The 20507-nt window shown below is 42.7% G+C and overlaps 1 protein-coding gene across 1 annotated transcript in view; it reads right to left on the bottom strand.

Annotated features, from left to right (window-relative positions):
- Positions 1-17196, bottom strand: part of LOC135200156 (X-linked retinitis pigmentosa GTPase regulator-like) — a 94939-nt gene extending 77743 nt beyond the window's left edge. The window contains exons 1-2 of the mRNA XM_064228505.1: positions 17128-17196; positions 16775-16927 (exon numbers count right to left, since the gene is read on the bottom strand). Coding sequence (XP_064084575.1) covers positions 16775-16832 — 58 coding nt within the window. The 5' untranslated portion in view covers positions 16833-16927; positions 17128-17196. The remainder of the gene's footprint in view (positions 1-16774; positions 16928-17127) is intronic.
- Positions 17197-20507: the final 3311 nt, after the last annotated feature.

Genomic DNA, 20507 nt, shown 5'->3' with positions numbered 1-20507 from the left:
TAAATATTTCTCCCTCACCAAAAGCGGTTCTGGAAGATTTGTGATATCCCACCACATACTTTTTCATTTTATACATAGTTTGAAGAGGCTTGTAAATGAAATTCACACAAGGGGGTAATATAAATACAAGGAAAAGTAGAAATGATCAATTATGAATTCTGAACTACAGTTCGTAGGTTATCCAAGTTAAAGAGCTAAGCCAACACATCTAGTGTCATTGTTAATGTACGTGTAAGTAAACAATCCACTTAGATGTAATAGCAAGCAGAGGGTATTATCCTCACAAATGTTTTCGCCTTAACTCATCCCTTTGTAAGGTTAGTGTGATACGAGTTTGTCTCCTCTTCTCTGTCCTGTGTTCTTATTGCTTAAATTCCCATGAGCTCATCACATGTCCAAATCACCTCAGTATTTTATCCAGTCCCAACACAATCCTCCCACTGTACTGCAGCCCTTGGTTGTAACACTTTGTGACCACATCTATTCTAATTGCCAGTGCACATGCTTCAACTACATCAAGTATAGTACAGACCATATATAGTATGTATATACCTACATATTTTAAATCTTTGCTCTTTCTATTAATGATAAATGTATTTTCTAAATGTTTTTTATTTACCAATGGTCTAGCTATCTCTATATTTCATTAATGATGCAACTATCCTCTTTCTTTATAATCTCTCAACTCATTCTTTGCAGTCCAATGCTTTACTTCTACAATCTGCCCATCTACCACAACAGGGTTCTCAACACCCCTCTTATTTACATTTGCTCTTGTAATGAATTTCAGACACTAAAAAATTCTTGCTCCATGTACGCTCTGTAATCACGAGCATCTCCTGTCACACCATCACACCATCTATCACATTCAGTATATAGAACAAAGTTCACCCACCAGCATCTGTTGCAAAAATCTTGGTTGTACTGTTTCCTTTGCTTCATTTTCAGTCACACCAGGAGCCTTGTTTTATTCACACTGCTTTTCTGCTGCCAGTAAGTTATCTACATCAAGCAGTTCCCACAGACCCCCTTCCTGCATTCCTCATAGATTCTACCATTAAATGATGAACACAATGTTAATTTGTTCGCGTTAATGTACATTGGAGCCCCGTATTCACAAGACATGCTATTTTCATAAAAAAATGATATTGTTATGTTACAATAAAGTTTCATACATACTTACCTGGCAGATATATACATAGCTAAGACTCCGTCGTCCCGACAGAAATTCAAATTTCCCGGCCACTCGCTACAGGTAGGTCAGGTGATCTACCGGCCTGCCCTGGGCGGCAGGACTAGGAACCATCCCCGTTTTCTATCATATTTTCTCTCTTCCACCTGTCTCCTGCGGGGAGGCTGGGTGGGCCTTTAATTGTATATATCTGCCAGGTAAGTATGTATGAAACTTGTAACATAACAATATCATTTTCATACAATCAACTTACCTGTCAGATATATACATAGCTGATTGGCACCTTTCGGTGGAGGGTAAGAGACAGCTACTATATGGAATAGACAGGTAAACAACATATGTTGTAGGTATAAATAAAACCTTGGTTCCTACCTGATAGGTGGTAGACTTCGTGGGTGTTTGCCCAGTAGTCTGCATCACCTCAATGAAACTTTAGCGAGATATATGATCTATGGCCAAGAGTTCTTGTGGGTCTGCCGATGGGGTCTTATCCGCTTACTCGGCAGAGCCTAAAAGGACTTTGTCAATGGGTGCTGATCCACTTATATGACAATACACCTTATGAAGGAGCACACAACATCCCAACCACCTGATCCTAACCATATGTTAGAACTAAGGATTGTTCCGAGTTATCCCCGAACTCGTCACAACAACCGTAACTCAAAACCACTACGCACACATACATAATAAAATCAAAAAAAAAAATTATACTCATCTAATTAGATATGACAAGAAATTCTCTTACTGAACAACATAGACGGCCGCCCGTGCTAACCAAGTCCTCCATTGTTCGAAGAGACTCCAGACCATATCCAAAAGAGAAAAGTATATACATTTAAGGATTGGTGTCGGCTCCCGTACCGAATCGTATCCGCCGATACGAAAGGACCTAGAGAAAAACACTTCTCATATGTCACACGAACGTCTTTCAAGTAATGAGATGCAAATACTGAGTTGCATCTCCAAAATGTCGTATCTATGATGTTTTTAAGCGACATATTCTTATGAAACGAGAGACGTCGCTACAGCTCTCACTTCATGAGCTTTAACTCTCAACAGTTGTAACTGTTTCGTCAGAACAGACCTTATGAGCGTCTGTAATGACGTTCCTCACAAAGAATGCCAGCGCATTCTTGGACATCAGTCTTGTGGGGTCTTTTACCGCGCACCAAAGACCTTGTCTAGAGCCTCCCATCTGATGCTTTCTCTGAAGGTAGAACTTCAGAGCTCTTACAGGGCATAGAGACCTCTCTGCTTCTCTGCCTACGAGACTCGATATGCCTTTGACTTCGAATGACTTAGGCCAGGGATTCGTGGATTCTCGTTTTTAGCTAAAAACAGGGTCTTAAACGAGGCAAATAGCTGAGTCTCCCTTGAATCCTACTTTATCCTGCAGAGCATGTAATTCACTAATTCTCTTTGCCGTAGCTAAAGATAATAGGAATAGGCATTTTCTGGTGATGTGTCTAAACGATGCCAGATGAGGAGGTTCGAATCTTTCAGATGAAAGAAACTTGAGGACTACGTCTAGGTTCCAGTTCGGAGGGACCGGTTCCTTCGACTTTGAAGTCTCAAATGACCTTATGAGATTGTGGAGATCTTTATTATCTGCCAGATCTAATCCTCTATTCCTGAAGACAGCAGAGAGCATACTTCTGTATCCCTTTATTGTGGATACAGCTAGATTGAGATTGTTCTCTCAGGAATAGAAGGAAATCAGCAATTTCCGCTATAGAGGTAGTGGAGGAGGACAACTTCTTGGATCTACACCACCTTCTAAAAACTTCCCACTTCGATTGATATACTTTCGAAGTGGAGGTTCTGCGTGCTCTCGCGATCGCGCTTGCCACTTTGCGAGAAAACCCTCTCGCTCTGACAAGTCTTTCGATAGTCGAAAGGCAGTCAGAGCGAGAGCGGGGAGGTTTTGATGGTACCTCTTGAAGTGTGGTTGTCTGAGAAGATCCGTCCTTCTTGGTAGGGATCTTGGAAAGTATACGATCCACTCTACCACCTCCGAGAACCAATCTTGGGCCGGCCAAAAGGGGGCTATTAATGTCATCCTCGTCTCCTTTGACGCCACAAACTTTTTTCATTACTAATCCCAGTATTTTGAATGGAGGAAAAGCATATACGTCTACTCGAGACCAATTTAGCAGGAAGGCGTCTACCATAAGGGCTCTTGGATCTTCCACGACCGAGCAAAAGACTGGCAGCCTTTTGGAAATGAATGTGGCGAAGAGATCCACATGAGGTGTCCCCCACAGCGACCAGAGATCTAGACACACTTCCTCGTGTAGGGTCCACTCTGTATGAAGGACCTGGTTCCTCCTGCTGAGTCTGTCCGCCCTCACATTCTTTACTCCCTGTACGAACCTTGTCAGAAGGAGATGGTTCCTGTGCGACGTCCAAAGCAAAAGGCCTCTCGTCAGTTCGTAAAGGAACGAGGAGTGAGTCCCTCCCTGTTTTCGAATGTAGGCAAGTGCGGTGGTGTTGTCCACGTTTACTTGCACTACTTTGTTCGACACCAGAGGTTCTAGACTCTTCAAAGCCAGATGCACGGCGAAGAGCTCTTTGCAGTTTATGTGCCAAGTCACCTGTGCTGGTTCCCAGGTGCCTGACACCTCTTCCGAGCCTAATGTCGCTCCCCAACCTTTCTCCGACGCGTCGGAGGTACAACACTAGGTTCTGGGTTCTGTGTCCTTAGAGAGATCCCTTTGTTCTCTTCCAGAGGGGGCAACCACCATTCCAGGTGCGATCTTATCTCCCACGGAATGGGAAATACGTCCGAAAGTTGTCCAGTCTTCCAACTCCAAGACTTCTTGAGGAAGAATTGAAGCGGACGTAAATGAAGTCTTCCTAGTGGGAAGAACTGTTCGAGCGAGGAAAGGGTCCCTAGAAGGCTCAACCATTCCCTCGCCGACGTATGTTCCTTCCTTAAGAAGAAGAGAGACTATCCGCAAACCTTTTGCGATTCTCTCTTGCGAAGGAAATACTCGAAAACCCCGAGAATCCATCCGAATCCCCAGATGACTAAGTCCTGTCTGGGGGTCAGCTGAGACTTCTCGAGGTTCACGAGCAATCCCAACGCTTTGATCAAATCTAGAGTTAACTTTAGGTCCTCCAAGCACTGTCTCTCTGATCTGGCCCTGATGAGCCAGTCGTCCAGATACAGAGAGATATTTACTCCTTTGAGGTGAAGAAACCTCGCCACATTCTTCATCAGGCTTGTGAAGACCTGAGGAGCTGTGGACAGGCCGAAACACAAGGCTCTGAACTGAAAGATCCTTCCCCCCGTCATGAAACGGAGGTACTTCTTCGATGAAGGGTGGATCGGGACGTGAAAGTAGGCGTCCTGGAGATCTAGAGACACCATCCAATCTCCTTGTCGTAATGACGCCAGGACTGAAGTAGAAGTCTCCATGGAGAACTTCTCCTTTTGAACAAATTTGTTCAGAGAGCTGACGTCCAGTACTGGTCTCCAGCCTCCCGAGGCTTTCGCAACCAGAAAAAGGCGATTGTAAAACCCCGGGAGTTTTGATCCAGTACTAGTTCTATCGCTCCTCGTGTCCCACATTTGTTCCACCATCGATCGAAGAAAGAGTATCCCTCAGCACAGGATCCTTGCACTTGGCTGTTAGTTCCCTTGGTATTGACGTTAGGGGGGGGAGGAGTGTTCAGGAAAGGGATACGATATCCCTTCCTTATGATAGCCAATGAAGACCGCGTCTGCGTTTATAAGTGTCCAGGCCTCCACAAATCCCAGGAAGGCCTTGGCACCTACTGGTGGCTTGGAGGAGAGAAGCTTCATTTTCCCTTTTTTTAAAGGGACGAAAGGCAGACCTACCTCCTCTCCGGAGCCTTCCTTCTTGCGGGAGGTCTGGAGGTCGGACCACCTCGAAAGGGCTGAACCGATGTACTCGGTCCTTTCTTGTCAGATGGTAGAAGCAGGCTTCTTCTTCCTTGCTGACTGTGTCAGAAGATCCTGAGTCGCCTTCTCAGTTAAAGAATGAGCAATGTCCTTCACCAACTGAGAAGGGAACAAAAAGTCAGACAAAGGCGAATACAGTAGCGCTGCCCTCTGAGCGTGGGAGACTGCCTTGGTTAAGAAGGCCCCATATTACCGTGCCTCTTCTTTAGAAGACCTGCTCCAAACAATGAGGAGATTTCAAAAGAGCCATCCTGTACCGCTTTGTCTATACAAGACAATATGCATAAAAGGGCTTCAGGTTCGATTCCTTCCGAATCATGGGCTTTCTTGGACATCACCCCAAGGGACCAATCTAAGAAGTTGAAGAAAACTTCCAATACATGAAAGAGTCCCTTGAGGAGATGATCCAGTTCAGAAATGCCCCACGTAATTCGTGCCGAATTGAGACCTTGTCGACGTGAAGCGTCAACTAAGGTCGAAAAGTCTGCTTCCGACGTAGACGGGAGAGCAATACCCATATTCTCTCCCGTCTGATACCAAATGCCTCTTTTACCAGCTAATCTCGCTGGAGGCATGCAGAAGACCGTTCTTACCAAGTCTTTCTTAGACTTCATCCACGAGTCTAAGGATTGTAAGAGCCCTCTTCATAGAAATGGTGGCTTCATTTTGAGAAAAGACGAAGGCTTCTTCGTCCTTAGCACTCGAAAACAGAGAGCGCGGAGAAGAGGAGCGGCAGGAAGTCAACTCGTCTCCATACTCCTCAAGAAGCAAGGCAGTCAAAACCTTATAGTTCGACAGTCCTTCTCTTCCTTGATAGTCATCATCCGAGTTTCCTTCCAACTCGGGATCTAAATGAGTCTCCGCTCCCCTTTCTGTACGTTCCTCTTCTGGAGGAGACAAACTCCTAATGAGGAGAGGGGGCTTAAGGGAATGATAATCTTTCCTCTTTCCCGCTTTAATAGCCTTGGAAGGCGCCAAAAAGTTCAGGCTTCTCTTGATAATTAGAAGACGCTTCCCGCTTGATGACGCTTCTCGTTCGCCAAGCATCCTGGCTGACGTCTCTCGCTTACCTGGCTGCTGACGTCTTGATGACGCCTCGCGCCTGGAAGACGCTCCGCTCTCCAAAGGCGTCCTACTTGGCGTCAAAATATTGGTCGGAGCTTCACGTCTACCAACAGTTTTTCAACTGACGCTTCATGTCTAAAAAGAACGTCTTACGTCTCTCTGGCGTTACGAAACTTTCGTAAGCAACCGTTCTCGCTCTCGAACCCGAAGCTTCTGTAAGATGTTTAGAAGCTTCACGTCTGCATGACGCTTCTCGTTTAGCAGGGGAGAGAGGACGACAGGGGGACTTCTTGGATTGGCAGCGCAACGTCCTTCCTACGAAGGCGCTAAAACTAACCCTACTAGAGAGGTCAGTTGCTCTTGAACTGCCATAATAATTCTCCTTGACGCTTCTCCCACGTCCACTGCATGACGCCTTTCGTCATCACTCGGGGGAGAAGTAGGGAAAAACAGGGTACTTCTGCGTACTACGTCGGGTGAACGCCTGACGCCACCTTCGGCCTTCTTAATAGAAGAGGGAGCGTCATCTGAGAAACGCTCTGGGCTCGAATCTATTTCGGGTTCTTTCATATGACGCTTCAGAGGTCTCGACAAGTTCGACTCCTTCCACCCTCGTTTTAGGTGAGGGAGAGGGAGAGGACGAGAAACACTCACGGAGAAGGACGCTTTTTCTATAGCGCCCTTGAGCAGCCTGCCACGAACAGAGCTAGCTGAAGGGACGTCTGACCGTTGGGGGAATTCCCCCAACGACCTCCTTAAGGCTTTTCGACTTTCCTTCCATCCTCTAGGGCATGGGAGCTTGGAAGAGGTCTAGGCCTGGGAAGCGTCGCAGGGACGATCAAACGCCCCCTCCACAACACGGGAGAACCCCTCCACAACACTGGGTAAGAACTCACTTTCACTGTAATGCTCAACTTTCACTAGCAACCCTTACCTTGTAAGTCCGCCATCTTGGACTTCATGTCTCTAATCGTAGCTTTCAGATTGGCGATTTCCGAGGCCGATTCCGAAAGTACACTTTGTGAATGAGATACATAGGGAGAATCTAAATCAGTAGGATTAGAATTATCAGTAAAAGGCTCAATAGGCCTTGAACTCACACCTTTCAGACGTCTAACCCTATCCCTCTCTAACTTCTTCAAATAAGAAGTCAAAGTCTTCCACTCTTCTGCATTTAATCCCTCGCATTCCTTACAAGTATTATTAGCAGAACACTGAAACCCCCTACATTTACGGCATACAGTGTGAGGATCAACCGAAGCTTTCGGTATCCTCACCCTGCAGCCTACATTCACACACATTCTCACACTCACATTTGAATCAGACATACTGAGAAAAATCCAAAAAAGCAATTCCAAAAACAGTCCACAGTAGCGAATGCCAAAACACGATCCAGATACGTCACCAAAAAGCCGAGAAACGATGATCAAAGGATGAAATATGAATCTAAGTCAGGAGGTAATAGCAACAATGTTGATACCACCGGCGACAGAGAAAATATGATAGAAAACGGGGATGGTTCCTAGTCCTGCCGCCCAGGGCAGGCCGGTAGATCACCTGACCTACCTGTAGCGAGTGGCGCGAAATTTGAATTTCTGTCAGGGACGACGGAGTCTTAGCTATGTATATATCTGACAGGTAAGTTGATTGTATGAAAATTTAGTTTCACATATCCTTAGCAAGTAATTACACAGCTATACTTTCTACTTCCACGGCAGCTAAAATTTGAAATTTGAGGTAGCGATTCATTTGCTTTTAATGTAGGTATCCACCCTGCCATCTACCCGGGGAACCATTGGTACAACACAGAGAAAATCACTTCTTTTGTGCTTAATGTCCATTAGAGGGGAGGAGGGAGGCCTCCGATCTGTAATTACTTGGGAAGTATATGTGAAACTTAATTTTATTATAAAAATACCATTTTCACATATGTAACTTACCAAGTAATTGCACAGCTGAATCCCACATTGATAGGTGGAAGGATGAATGGACATATGTATATGCTGCAAACACAGTTACTAATAATGATAAATTTGAAACGTAAAATTCTGTTAGCATTGGAAAACAGCCTCTTGCATCTTACCTAAGACAGCTAGAGCAGGTGATTACTGCCTTTTGGTCATTGCTCATCTTGACCCGTAGTGACTTAGCGGAGCATCCGTGATAATTCTCTACTTTTGAGAGGGGAATCTGGCATGAAGGAGTACTCCGAACACCCACAAAGTATCTTGGAGAAAAAACTGCCCTTGCCCTGAGCACAGTGCCAATAAAACATACATGACCAAAAAATGTTACCTACACGGACAACAGCATAAAAATAAAAAAAAAACCATCATACCACCACTGACTGGTGTGTACTCCAAGTACAAGTAGCCCCCAGCTCCCCAAGAGAAGACGCGACACCCCAAATTCAAGGCGAAGAAGTTATGGATAGGAAGGCGTGCTTCCTTTGCTTCTTTCCCCAATACCACATCAGCCACCAAAAGCAGACCTAAGGTACTGTATGTAGACTGGAGGATTGCTGAAATAAACAAATTATGCCTGTAAGCATACAAAGTGGCAACAGCCCTGATTTCATGTGCTCTTACTTTAAGGGGGCCGGCCGGCTAATGCCCTTTTTCAAGGACAGGACTTTGATATTCATACCACTTAATAAGGTGACTTGGGACATCTCCAAACCGCATATGATTTTCGCCTCTGACCTTCGGTTTTGTGACGCCAGGGCGATTTATCCCGAAAACAACCATTTTTCAAAATCTATCTCCTCCCTTGATATTTAATATTAAGACCTGGGATTACTACCATATATAGACCTGATGTAGACCTCCAATCGAATGGAGAGTTTTTTTTCTAAAAGTCATTTTTTTGCAAGATATGAATTTTTCAATATGGTAAAAAAATAAACCCTATAAATCAGGAGAAAAAAAAAAAAATTTATAAAAAAAAAAACACGAAACAAAAAAAAGGGTTGGAAAAAAGGGCTCTATTTGATTGTTCTATAATGTCTTCCTGAGTTATATACCAATTTCAATGTTATAGCTTTAAAACTCAAGTGAAGAAGATAGATTTAGAAGGTCAATAAGTATAGTTTTGAGATACGGGCGTTCAAAGTTTTCCTTCGTATTTCTATAAAGACAATGTTAATAAATAATGATTATTATGAATGTATATTTCTTTTTTGTGTATTAATAAACCAAAACTATTTTATTTATCATAATTTAATCATAAATGATGATCCCTTTGCTCATATATCGCAGCCTGGGGCACTGCTTGAGGCAAGATGGGGCACTCCTTCCTACGCAATTCTCTCTCTCCCCTTCGCTTGGCTAACTCGGCTTATTACAGCGAATTTTCTTCTTCTGTATGTTAGCGATGTTTTCCTTGTACTTTCCTCTTTGGCATGATGAAATTCTTGCCCGAAACCAAGATAAACAAACGTAAATGCAAGAGAATTTCAAGAGGTGAAACTCGAAGGCGTACTCTTTTTTTTTACAAAGACAATTTAATAAATCATGATTATTATGAATTTCATATTCCATTTTGGGTTTTAAAAAACCAAAACTTTGTTATTTATCATGAATGAAGATCTCTTTGCTCAAAGATCGTCGTAGCCTTGGGCACAGTGTGACGTGTGCTGTCAAGCAAGACGGGGGCGTTACTAAGCAACCCTCCCCTCTCTCTTCACTAACTACGCATATATTATGATATTCTGTATAATAATAATACTTGTAGCGATTTTTTTCTTCGTCTGTTATGTTAGCAAGATGTTTTCCTTGTCTTTTCCTCATTGGCATGATGAAATTCTTGCCGAAACCTACATAAACATACGTAAACGCAGGCGTATGTCAGAGGTGAAATGGAACGTGTAGACTACTTGACGTCTGTAACAGCACTAAATCAGGACTGGACAGTGGACTTGGCCTGAACTGAAGTCTCCTTCTCGACTCGGGGAATGTCTACAGATGCCATTTCTCCCAATTTCTTTGACAATAATTATCAAAATTTACGATAATAGAGGAAATATTGCATTTTCTTGTACGGATCAATGTTTTAGGCTTATTGAGTTACGTTAACTAATTACCCTGTAACTACGAAAGTAAGAGGAATTTTGACGAAATATTTCGTATACGTATTCTCAATTGCCATATGAAGCTCCATGAATTTTTTCATGACTTTGCATTTTTCGCCCTATACCTCCATATATAGGCGTTCCGGCCGGCCCCCTTAAAAGTACTAAGAATTTCTTCCTAAATTTGAGAGTGTGCCCCTATAATAAGGTTTCTGAAGAAAAAGGACAGAGGATTCTTGGACATGGGTCTGGATGGATTTTTAACAGAACACCAGAGGTTACTGGCAGGGCCTCGGATCTTTATAGTCCTGTCTAAGTAGTACCTCAGTGCCCTCACTGAGCAAAGAACCCTTTCCTCCTCCTCTGGACCTATAATATCTATGAGGTTTTCAATAGAGATTGGATTGGATGGAGACTTGTTCTTAGCTAAGAATCCCAGAATGAAGGAGCAAAGAGCATCTCCTTGGGAAAACCCAATGCGTTTGTCAACAGCCTATAGCTCACTTATCCATTTAGCAGTGGTCAAAACTATCAGAAATAGCGTCTTCTTTGTTAGGTTCTTATTAGAAATGGAATGTTGAAGCTTAAAAGCAGGGCCTGTTAACCATTTATGTACCGCATCTAGGCTCCATGAAATGGAATAGTCTTTTGTCAGTGTAGATGTCTCGAAAGACTTAATGAGATCACTCAAGTCTTGATTTGCTGCTAAATCCAGACCTTTAAATTTAAAAACTGACCATGACATCAACCTGCAGCCTCTAATGATCACTGAAGAGAGCCTCTTGGTGGTTCTAAAAAACAGGAGGAAGTCCGCTATTTGAGTTCTATAGTGGTTTTAGCAGATGAGACATTATTACTGCTGCACCACCTGCAGAAGATAGACCACTTAGCCTAGTAGACTCAGCTGATAGACTGACGTCTACATCTTGAAATAGCTTCCACAGCTTGCTTTGAAAAGCCCTTCGCCCTGACAAGTCTCCGGACATTCTGTAACCTGTCAGAGCTGGAGCGGATAGGCCTTAATGGAACCTACAAAGGTGGGGCTGTTTGAGATGTGGACTTTGAGGTAGTAACCTTGGAAAGTCCACAAGAAGTTCTAGAAGGTCCGAAAACCATTCTTTGAGAGGCTAAAAAAGATATATCAGTGTTATTGATACGTTGTGATGGGATCAAAATTTGTTGAGAACTGCCCTCACCATGCTGAATGGTGAGGTGTAGAGATCCAAGATCTTCCAGTTTACCATCATGGCATCCATTGCCCTGCCTGAGGGTCTAGAACTGGTGAACAATACAACAGATGTCAGAAGCTCTTCGAGGTGGCAAACAGGTCTACTGTTGGCATGCCCCATTCCAAAGGCTGTCGCAGACATTCGGATTCAGAGTCCACTCTGTTGAGGACTTGACCTCCCCTACTTAATATGTCTGCCAACAAGTTCATCTTTCCTTGGACGAACCTGGCAATGATCTTGATCCGATTCTGGTCTGCCCAAATGAGCAGTTCCTTCATTGCCTTGCAAAGGGAGAATGAATGAGTCCTCCCCTTGCTACCTTAAATAGGAGAAATCCATGGTATTGTCGGAATGTACCAACAAGTTTCTGTCTGCACTGTCTCTGTAAAAAATTTCTGACCCCCAGTGAATGGCGGTCTTTTCTTTGACATTTACAGTCGAGATTCGCACACTCACCTATTTGTGGATTTTTCTGTGGAACCTATCTCAAAATTATTTGCAGGAGGACTCACTTATTCATGCTTTTTCCGACAATACCAATTAGTGTATTTTGATGTTATTTTCATGACCAAATACATTTCTGATACAAAAAATTATTTACTGATTTTCAAATACTAGTAGTAGTAATACATTGATTAATGTGTGCTTTATTTAGTTTAATAATATTACATAACTGATATTAAACAATACTCTCTCTCTTTCTCTCTCTCACTGAGATGTATATTTTTTGTATGATAAATAATTTACTAATTTTCAAATATTCATATTAATGTAAACAGCAGTAATATCAATTCATTAAAGAAAATACTACTGGCTGTCCACAGTTATCGGCGGACTCTATCATCGGCAGACTCAGTTATCACCGGACTCCATTAATATTGGCAGACTCCGTTATTATTGGCGGACTCTGTTATTATTGGCGGACTCCGTTATTATTGGCACACTCCGGTATTATTGGCGGACTCCGTTATTATTGGCAGACTCCGTTATTATTGGCACACTCCTTTATTATCGGCAGACTCCATTATTATTGGCGGACTCCGTTATTATTGGCGGACTCCGTTATTATTGGCAGACTCTGTTATTATTGGCGGACTCTGTTATTATTGGCAAACTCCATTATTACTGGCGGACTCCATTATTATTGGCGGACTCCATTATTATTGGCAGACTCCGTTATTATTGGCGGACTATGTTATTATTGGCAGACTCGGTCATCAGCAGACTCCATTATTATTGACGGACTCGGTTTTCGGCGGACTCAGTTATCAGTGACATGGTTTTATGGGGCTTTTCTTGTGCCATAATTTACTGATTTCGTGTTATTGGTGCCAATACATACCTATCAGAGGTGCCAATAACCAGTTATCAGCACCAAAATCAGTTAGTATAAGCATTTTTTTAGGGGTTCTAAATACTATTTGCAGATTTTAAATATTCACAGGGAGGGGGGGATCTGGTACACATCCCCTGCAAATATGGGGTTCTATTATATATGCAATTTCTTCTGTTCTGGAGACCAAGTGCCAGAAGTTTCCTGAGTGCCCAGAAGGGCTCCCCGACCATAATCTGAGGCATCAGCATAAAACGAGAGGTCAGGGCTTAGAGGACAAGGAGACTGAGACTTTCCCTCTAAAAGTCTGAACTTTGACATCCACCACCGGAGGTCCTCCTCTATTTCTTTTGTAATGGGGAACGTCACTGTGTCTAGCTGTTCCCTCCTGTTCAGGTTCACCATCAGGAAGAAATGAAGAGGCATCACATGAAGTCTTGTTCGATTGATGACAGTGTCCCCAGCAGACTCATTCATCGATTTGCTGAGCAAACTGGTGGCAAAGAATATCCTGCACCATTTGAAGGCAGGACTCTATCCTCTTGGGGGAGGGAAAACCCTAAAAACTCAGAGTTGATCATCACCAAATAAAGAATCTTCTGAGTTGGGGTTGGCTGGGACTTCTCTCGATTTATTAGTCTAAGATCCTTGGCAAGAAGCAGAGTTATTTGTAGGTACTTTGTGTATTGCTCTTGTGTCATAAAAGCTAGTCATCTAAGTACAGACAAATGTTTACACTTAAGACATATACGTAACCACTTTACAAGTGGAGACAGCACTTGTTCGAAGACCTGAGGGGCAGTGGAGAGACTGAAACAAAGTGCTGGAAACTGGAAGAATCTGCCCTTGAAGACAAGCCTCAGGTATTTCTGAGATTCTGGATGTACTGGAATATGGAAATACGCATCCTGTATATCTAGTGTCATCATCCAGTCCAGTCTCCATTTTGAACTTTGTTTTCTGTATGACCTGGGGACTATAAACAAGCAGTTGTAAAATTCTCTTGAAGTTTGGTCCTCCACTACCTTTATGGTTATTTTTCACAAAAGGGCTGCCATTTCCTCCTTGAGAGCTGTAAATGTCTCAGAGTCCTCCAAGTATGCCATCAATGCAATCAGCAAAGGCACGAAAGGAGGATACTCTATAAATGGGATCGAGTATCCCTCTTTCAAAACCTTGATAGTCCAAGGTTCCACGTCTCTCTTGTTCCAACTATTCCAAAAGAGAGTCTGCCCGCTAAAGGTGCTCAAAGGAAAGGGGTCACTTTCTGGTAGGTGGTTTGGTTGATGTCCACGTGCTGGACCTGACAGAGAAACGCATCTTGGAACATGGTCTCAAGAAGCTTTGCCTGCCCCCAAAAAGGGCTGCTGAAGGGAAGAGACAGATTTCGTCAAAGAAGACGAAAACTCCTTAGGACATCTCAATGATTGAGCTAGTAGGTCCTGAGTCGATTTCTTTTGGAAGGCGGTGGCAATGTCCTTAAATGCCAATTGCAGAAACAAGTATTGCCTGTCCAGAGGGGAGTACAAAAATACCAATTTTTGGACAGAAGTGACCCCTTTAGTGGCGAAGGAGCACCACAACTACCTCTTTTTCAATACTCCAGTGGAAAAGAGAGACACTATTTTAGAGGAACCTTCCCTAATAGTTTTATCTGCACAGGATAATACTCCTAGCCAATCCGAAGACAAATCCGTAGCTAGTTTGATGTACTCTTCTATCTTCCTGGTGAGTGCTTCGATCATCATATTGAGAAAACTGAAGATTGCCGGAACTTTGAACAGATGTTAACCGGATGATCAAACTCCGAAGAGGAAAAGAAAATCTTCACCGATGAAACGGCCGAACGTCAAGCCAAGCCAATGAGACCTGTAAAGTCACCTTGAGAAAAGGCAGCACCTCCCAAGGATGGAACTTCTGTCACATAGAAAATAACTCCTAGCCGTCAGTCTGGCTGGAGGAAAGCCAAGAGCAGCCTTCCCTTGTTTCCTTTTGAAGGACAACTAATCTTATATATCTCTCTCAATGCCTTCTTTGCAGAAGAAGAGATAACCATCTGAGGAAGCAGAGCTCTAGCATCTGACTATTTCCTAATAAGAAATATCGAAGCTGGAGAAGCTGGGGTTGCTGGCTGAAAATGTGAAGGAAATGTGGCCAAAAAATACTTCAACAGGGAACATATGCTGTAGAAGGGGGCTCCTGGAGGACCTCTTCCTCCTCAGAAGAGACAAGAGACAAGAAATCTCTCTTGAAGGCTTAGGCCCAGAGGGAAACTTATGCAGAAGTCCCAGTGCATTGTCTAATTGCTTCCTAACATGAGCAAAAGACAGATCTTCAGGTGTAGAAGCAGGTAGTAGCTTGGTGGAAGTAGGACTCTCGGCAGAACTCAGGTGCTCAGCTGGCACTAGATGTGCTACTGGCACCACACTACGACAAATTGGGCACTCAGAATGAGACGGGAGCTGTGGAGTATTCGACGGGCACTCCAAAGACAGAATGGTGCTCTGGAGAATACTCTCTTCGCTTGTGAGGGCACCTTGAAGACGAACGTTTTCTTAATGAATGTTTCAGTGTCAAAACCTGGCTCTTTCGCTCGGGTGAATTATGAACCGGGCTGTGCCACACACTGCTACCTGGTTGCGGACCGGAGGGATCCATGTCGGACGATAACTGATGAACATTCACGGCGACACCTTCCCAATGGCTGTCAAAACCCCGAAGCACTGAATCGGATGGAGGGGCGACTGCCCGTGGGCAAACCCCACTGACCTATTTACGACGTCCGGTATGTCTCCTCCCGGGTTCAGGGGAGCATGACAGTAACCTTCATTGGGAGAATCAGAGGGATGGACAGACACCTCCTCCACTGCCACTGGCACTGGCACTGGCAGTTGCTTAATACTATGTACTTCATCCATAAGGACCTTAAACCACTACACTAATTTGGACACAGAATTGACCACGTGATCAAATTTGTGGTCACACTTACACTCGAGGCTGGCTATGATATTGGGTTCTGAAGCATGAGAGTTCAGAACAGGAGTTCATGGCAAAATATTGGGAGGACTAAGCATTGGGGATAAAGCAAGGGAAGGAGAAGAAATGCCATTATTAGAAACTTGAACATTAGTAAGAGGCTCTGAGCTATACCTTTGGCTCTGGCAGCTGCCTTCTTTTTTCTGTCCTTATCTAAGCTATCTAAATGGGATTGCAAAACCTTCCACTTATCCCATCCAACACATTCAGCACAAGTAAGCTCTTTCAAACACTCTTGTCCTCTACATTTTTTGCAAATGATATGATTATCATAGGTTGTCTTAGATGGCTGGGTCTTGCAACCTTCCTTAAAATATCTAATGCAAGAACCACTTGAGTCCAACATAATAAATTGCAGAATTAGAAAAATCCTCAAAAACTGATCAGAAAGCTGCCAAAATATCAGTAATACAATCCTTGGAAAAGCGATGAAAAACTTCAAATCAAGCCACCAAAACATCCAATGTTGTGACGAACGACAGCAGAAGAGAAGTGATTTTCTCTGGGGTGGTTACCTCCACTAAAAACAAATTAATTGCTCCAGCAAATTTCAAATTTTAGCAGTCGCATGAGTAGAAAAGTATAGCTGTGTAATTACTTGGTAAACAAATCACTATTTCTAATACAGTGAATAATTTCATAAACAAAGCTCCTTTTGCATCCGACTTTCATGGGGTGCCTTTATTTCTAGTTCAATGACTGGGAAACAAAAATTTCAGAAAATCTTCATTTATTCCTTCCTGTCATTATCTTCAGGGAGCAGTTTTCATACAGAGAAAAAAGTCTAAGCTTCAACAGTCCCAGGATTCATGATGGCCATTATTAGAAACTTGAACATTAGTAAGAAACATGTTTACCTTATACATTATGATATAAGATCCAGAGAGAAAATTTGGATGCAACAGGAGCTATTTTTACCTACCATTCAACAGAGCAGAATGAGTGCTCCCTGCTGCCAAAGCAGTGACTGGAATATCCATTTCCAGAATTAGGATAGGGGAGTGACGGTCCTCGAGATCTTCTGTCCCAAGTTGACCATCCTCGTTGTGACCCCAAGCGTACACACTCCCAGAAGCTGCATGATTTTAGAAAAAATGAAAATACAGTATGTAAAAATTCTTATTCCTATTTGATTCGGTAAAATATCACATTAGAATTAGTACTATTTTGATTGCACGTGATAGCATACAACTAAGTACTATATAAAAGATTTTACTCAGTTATTTCATATAACCAACACTTTCCTTTCCGCTAGTAAAGTTAAAGAATACTAACCGCATGAAACAATGGTATGCGCTCTGCCACATGCTGCATGCTTGACTTTCTCAGGTTTCAGGGCTGCAAAAGATGTAAGACCCCATGTGCAGTAGTTCTACTGTACATTTCATGTATATAAAATAACTGTAATTCCTAAACACCTACTGCTTCCTATAAAGTAAGATACAGTATCTTCTGAAAAAGATAAAATGCTCATTTCCTAGGAACTGCCCTCGATGCATAGAAAAATTGACTTCATAGGTACTGTCAGAAATTTATAAACTGTTCTGCACTTTACAGAATGATTCCTTTAACAAAATGAATAATCACAATCAATGACCCTCCTTATTCTATTAATCCTTCTGCAGGAAAAATAATCACAATCACCAGCCCTCCACATTCTATCAATTCTTCTGTGTAAAATTTAATATGTATCCCTATAATTATCATTGTTTGAGTATCAAAGACAGAGTAGAGGAAATGAAGAGCAACGTAACGTACCTGGTACAGTATATGATATTTATGTACATGATTTATGATCAATACCACTTAAAAATACTAGTCACTTTTGTTGGACCAAGTAGATTAGTATGTAGCATTATGTTTCAACACTAAAATAATAATATTTATGACAAAATCAATTTAATCATACAAATCATTATTTTTAGGTGAAATTTACACTCTATCATATGCCGATTCCAACATTAAGCACTGGATGAGGGTACAAGATTCCTTTATAACAAAATTACCAGAGAGAAATATCCTTTTCGCTGCTTAACTGACAAATATGATCCCATGGCAAATATTTGTCAGATGAGGATCTTCATCAGGTAAGGTCCATTACTGAAGGTGGTGGAATGTGGACCCTGAATATAGCCACTGGTGGAGATTGTGCATGGCAGAATGGTAAGTTAGGCCTCTGTGCCTCAATCCTGCAGAGCTGATGGGGGCTAAAACCACAACTAATCATGATCCCTACAGTGTTAACACCTACATACCTAATTGAGTTACTGGGCACCTCTCACCCAAAACAACACCACCATTTTGCATGAAAAGGTGGTTCTCAGGGTACCTTCTCCAATAAGGAGCAGTGGTTCTACAACACAAGTCCAACATTACTTTCTTGAATAAACTTTGCCATTAACTAAAAGAAGCAAAGGCAATACGTACAACTAAGCATAATACATACAGAAATCATAACAAAAGTAGGTAAGATATTACCATGAGCAAACTCCTATATATATGGTTCCTCACTTACCCAGGATAGATAAGACTAGGAGAAATCTCCTTTGAAGAAACTACAGGTGCTAGTGTATGGCGGTCTTCCTACTGGATTTAAACGGCCCTCCAATATTTTGAAGTGAACACAGAGCAACACCTCCACTGTGCTGCTGCCAAAACTTAACAGTTTTAGAGAGAGGTACTGATGAAAACTAATAGAAGTAGCTGCTGCTCTAACATTGTGTAGTTTCACCTTCAAAATGAGGCAATCCTCTGGAGACAATGCATAGTGTGCTACAAGGATTAAGGATTCAATAAGGAAGCCATGGCATTCCCAGACATAGGAACCTCAGGATTCTTGACTTTGCATAGGTTCCTCCACTACTTCCTTAATTGTCAAGATGGAATGTATAAAACCTAAGAGCCTAACAGCATAAAAATAGCCCTGCTTCCTCAAGAGTTTAGAGTTTCTAGAGAGGGGATAGAGAAAACTATTGGAAGGGTTTTGGCTTTGAAAAAAAATTTATTTCAGCTCCAGTATGTGAACAACCTACTAGCAATGATATTGCTTGTAATTCACTTATGTGCTCTTTTGGCCAAAGCCAAGACCACCAGAAAGGGTGTCTAGGAAAGAGCCTTAAGAAAAGCCTCTTTCCGGGGTTCACAAGGAGGGCCTATAAGGTGTATTATGCCAATGACTAGGCTCCATTAAAGTGGCTTTAGCAGAACCTCAGCATTCCAGCTGAAATGAGTGAATAGCTTTGCAAAGTCAATCTCTTTTGGAATAACAAACCCAGAATGCCACAAAACATAAGCCAGCATGGATTTATAGCCTTTGTGGGAAACATATAAACCTTTGGCATCTCTCAAGGAGCGCATAAACTTTCTTATATTATAAATTTTGATGCAAAGACAGGCAATATCCCTAGACTTGCAACATGATCTATAAAGCTCCCATTTTACTGTTTGTTTGTATGATGTTTTTGCGATGCATGGAACCAGTGACTATTCAGCAACAGGACCAACGGCTTCAAGTGACTTAGCCGAAAAACAACCACTGAGAGTGAACTTTCTACACTCCACAAATACACATCTCTCAACTCCTCAATGAAATGCCCAAGAATCAAACTCGTGGCCACCGAGGTGGCAGGCCAAGACCATACCAATCACACCACTGAGGCACTCCCCACTTTACTGAACTAGAACTTAGTGAAACTTTTCCCCTTTGCCCATTAGGAAAAAGTCCCTTATAACCTATTTTAGGAAAAAGTTCTCTAGAGTTAAGAGCTTGTCAACAGTTTCCATGTGGCAAGATGAAGCATTTTGATATTACCATGATGCTTCCCTATCCCTGAATGATGAAGCAGATTTGTCTATGGAGGTAATTGTCTGCGAACTTCTACTAACATTTCCAGGACTGGGAACCTATGCCTCCTTGGCCACCACAGCACGATTAGAATCATGGTGGTGTTCTCAGTAGTCCAGGCTTGAGGATTCGCAACTGGGGATACACAGTTGGGGACAATGATTTGGCTTCATTACTAAGAAGTCAATGAGGGGTTGGCAGAACAATCTCCAAATTGCCTCACAAACTAGAAGGTTCAAGTTAGTTGTGGGAGGGTACCTGTCCTGGACAACTTAAATGTCTGCCAAAACATTCAGTCAACTAGACACATACTGAGACATATGGACAAATTCCTCTCCACTGTGCAGAGGCTAAATCCTTGGAGAGGGCTACCAAGGTTTCTGACTTCATGCCCCCTGCCTTCCTAGCTAAGTCAGACAAGACACATTCAAGAAGACAGAAATGACTTTGTTGGACACTGCTCATTCAGATCTTCAATCAACTTCTGGATAGCCAACAACTCCTTGCAGTTAATGTGTAGATTCGCTTTTATTGGTGACCACAACTCTGAAGCGACTTAGTTCTCAATAACCACGCCCCCTTCCTCATCTGAAGTGACTGAATACGTACAGTGAGAGGTCTCGGCTCAGGAACTCTAAAGTAACTCCCTACAAGAAGCACTACTATGGACACCCACTAACTCCTTGTCTGGTTGAGTCTCTCTCTGTGCCGGCGCCTCTCAAGTGCTACTGAAGAGGTATCAACCAAAATCAAGCATCAGAACTAGCTTCCCCAGAGGAGATATGACCTAAGAGATACAACCGACATTAGC

The sequence above is a fragment of the Macrobrachium nipponense genome, chromosome 26 (genome assembly GCF_015104395.2).
Source record: "Macrobrachium nipponense isolate FS-2020 chromosome 26, ASM1510439v2, whole genome shotgun sequence".
Taxonomy (NCBI): domain Eukaryota; kingdom Metazoa; phylum Arthropoda; class Malacostraca; order Decapoda; family Palaemonidae; genus Macrobrachium; species Macrobrachium nipponense.
The sequence above is the reverse complement of the archived record's forward strand: the minus strand, read 5'-3'. Positions and strand labels throughout refer to the sequence as shown.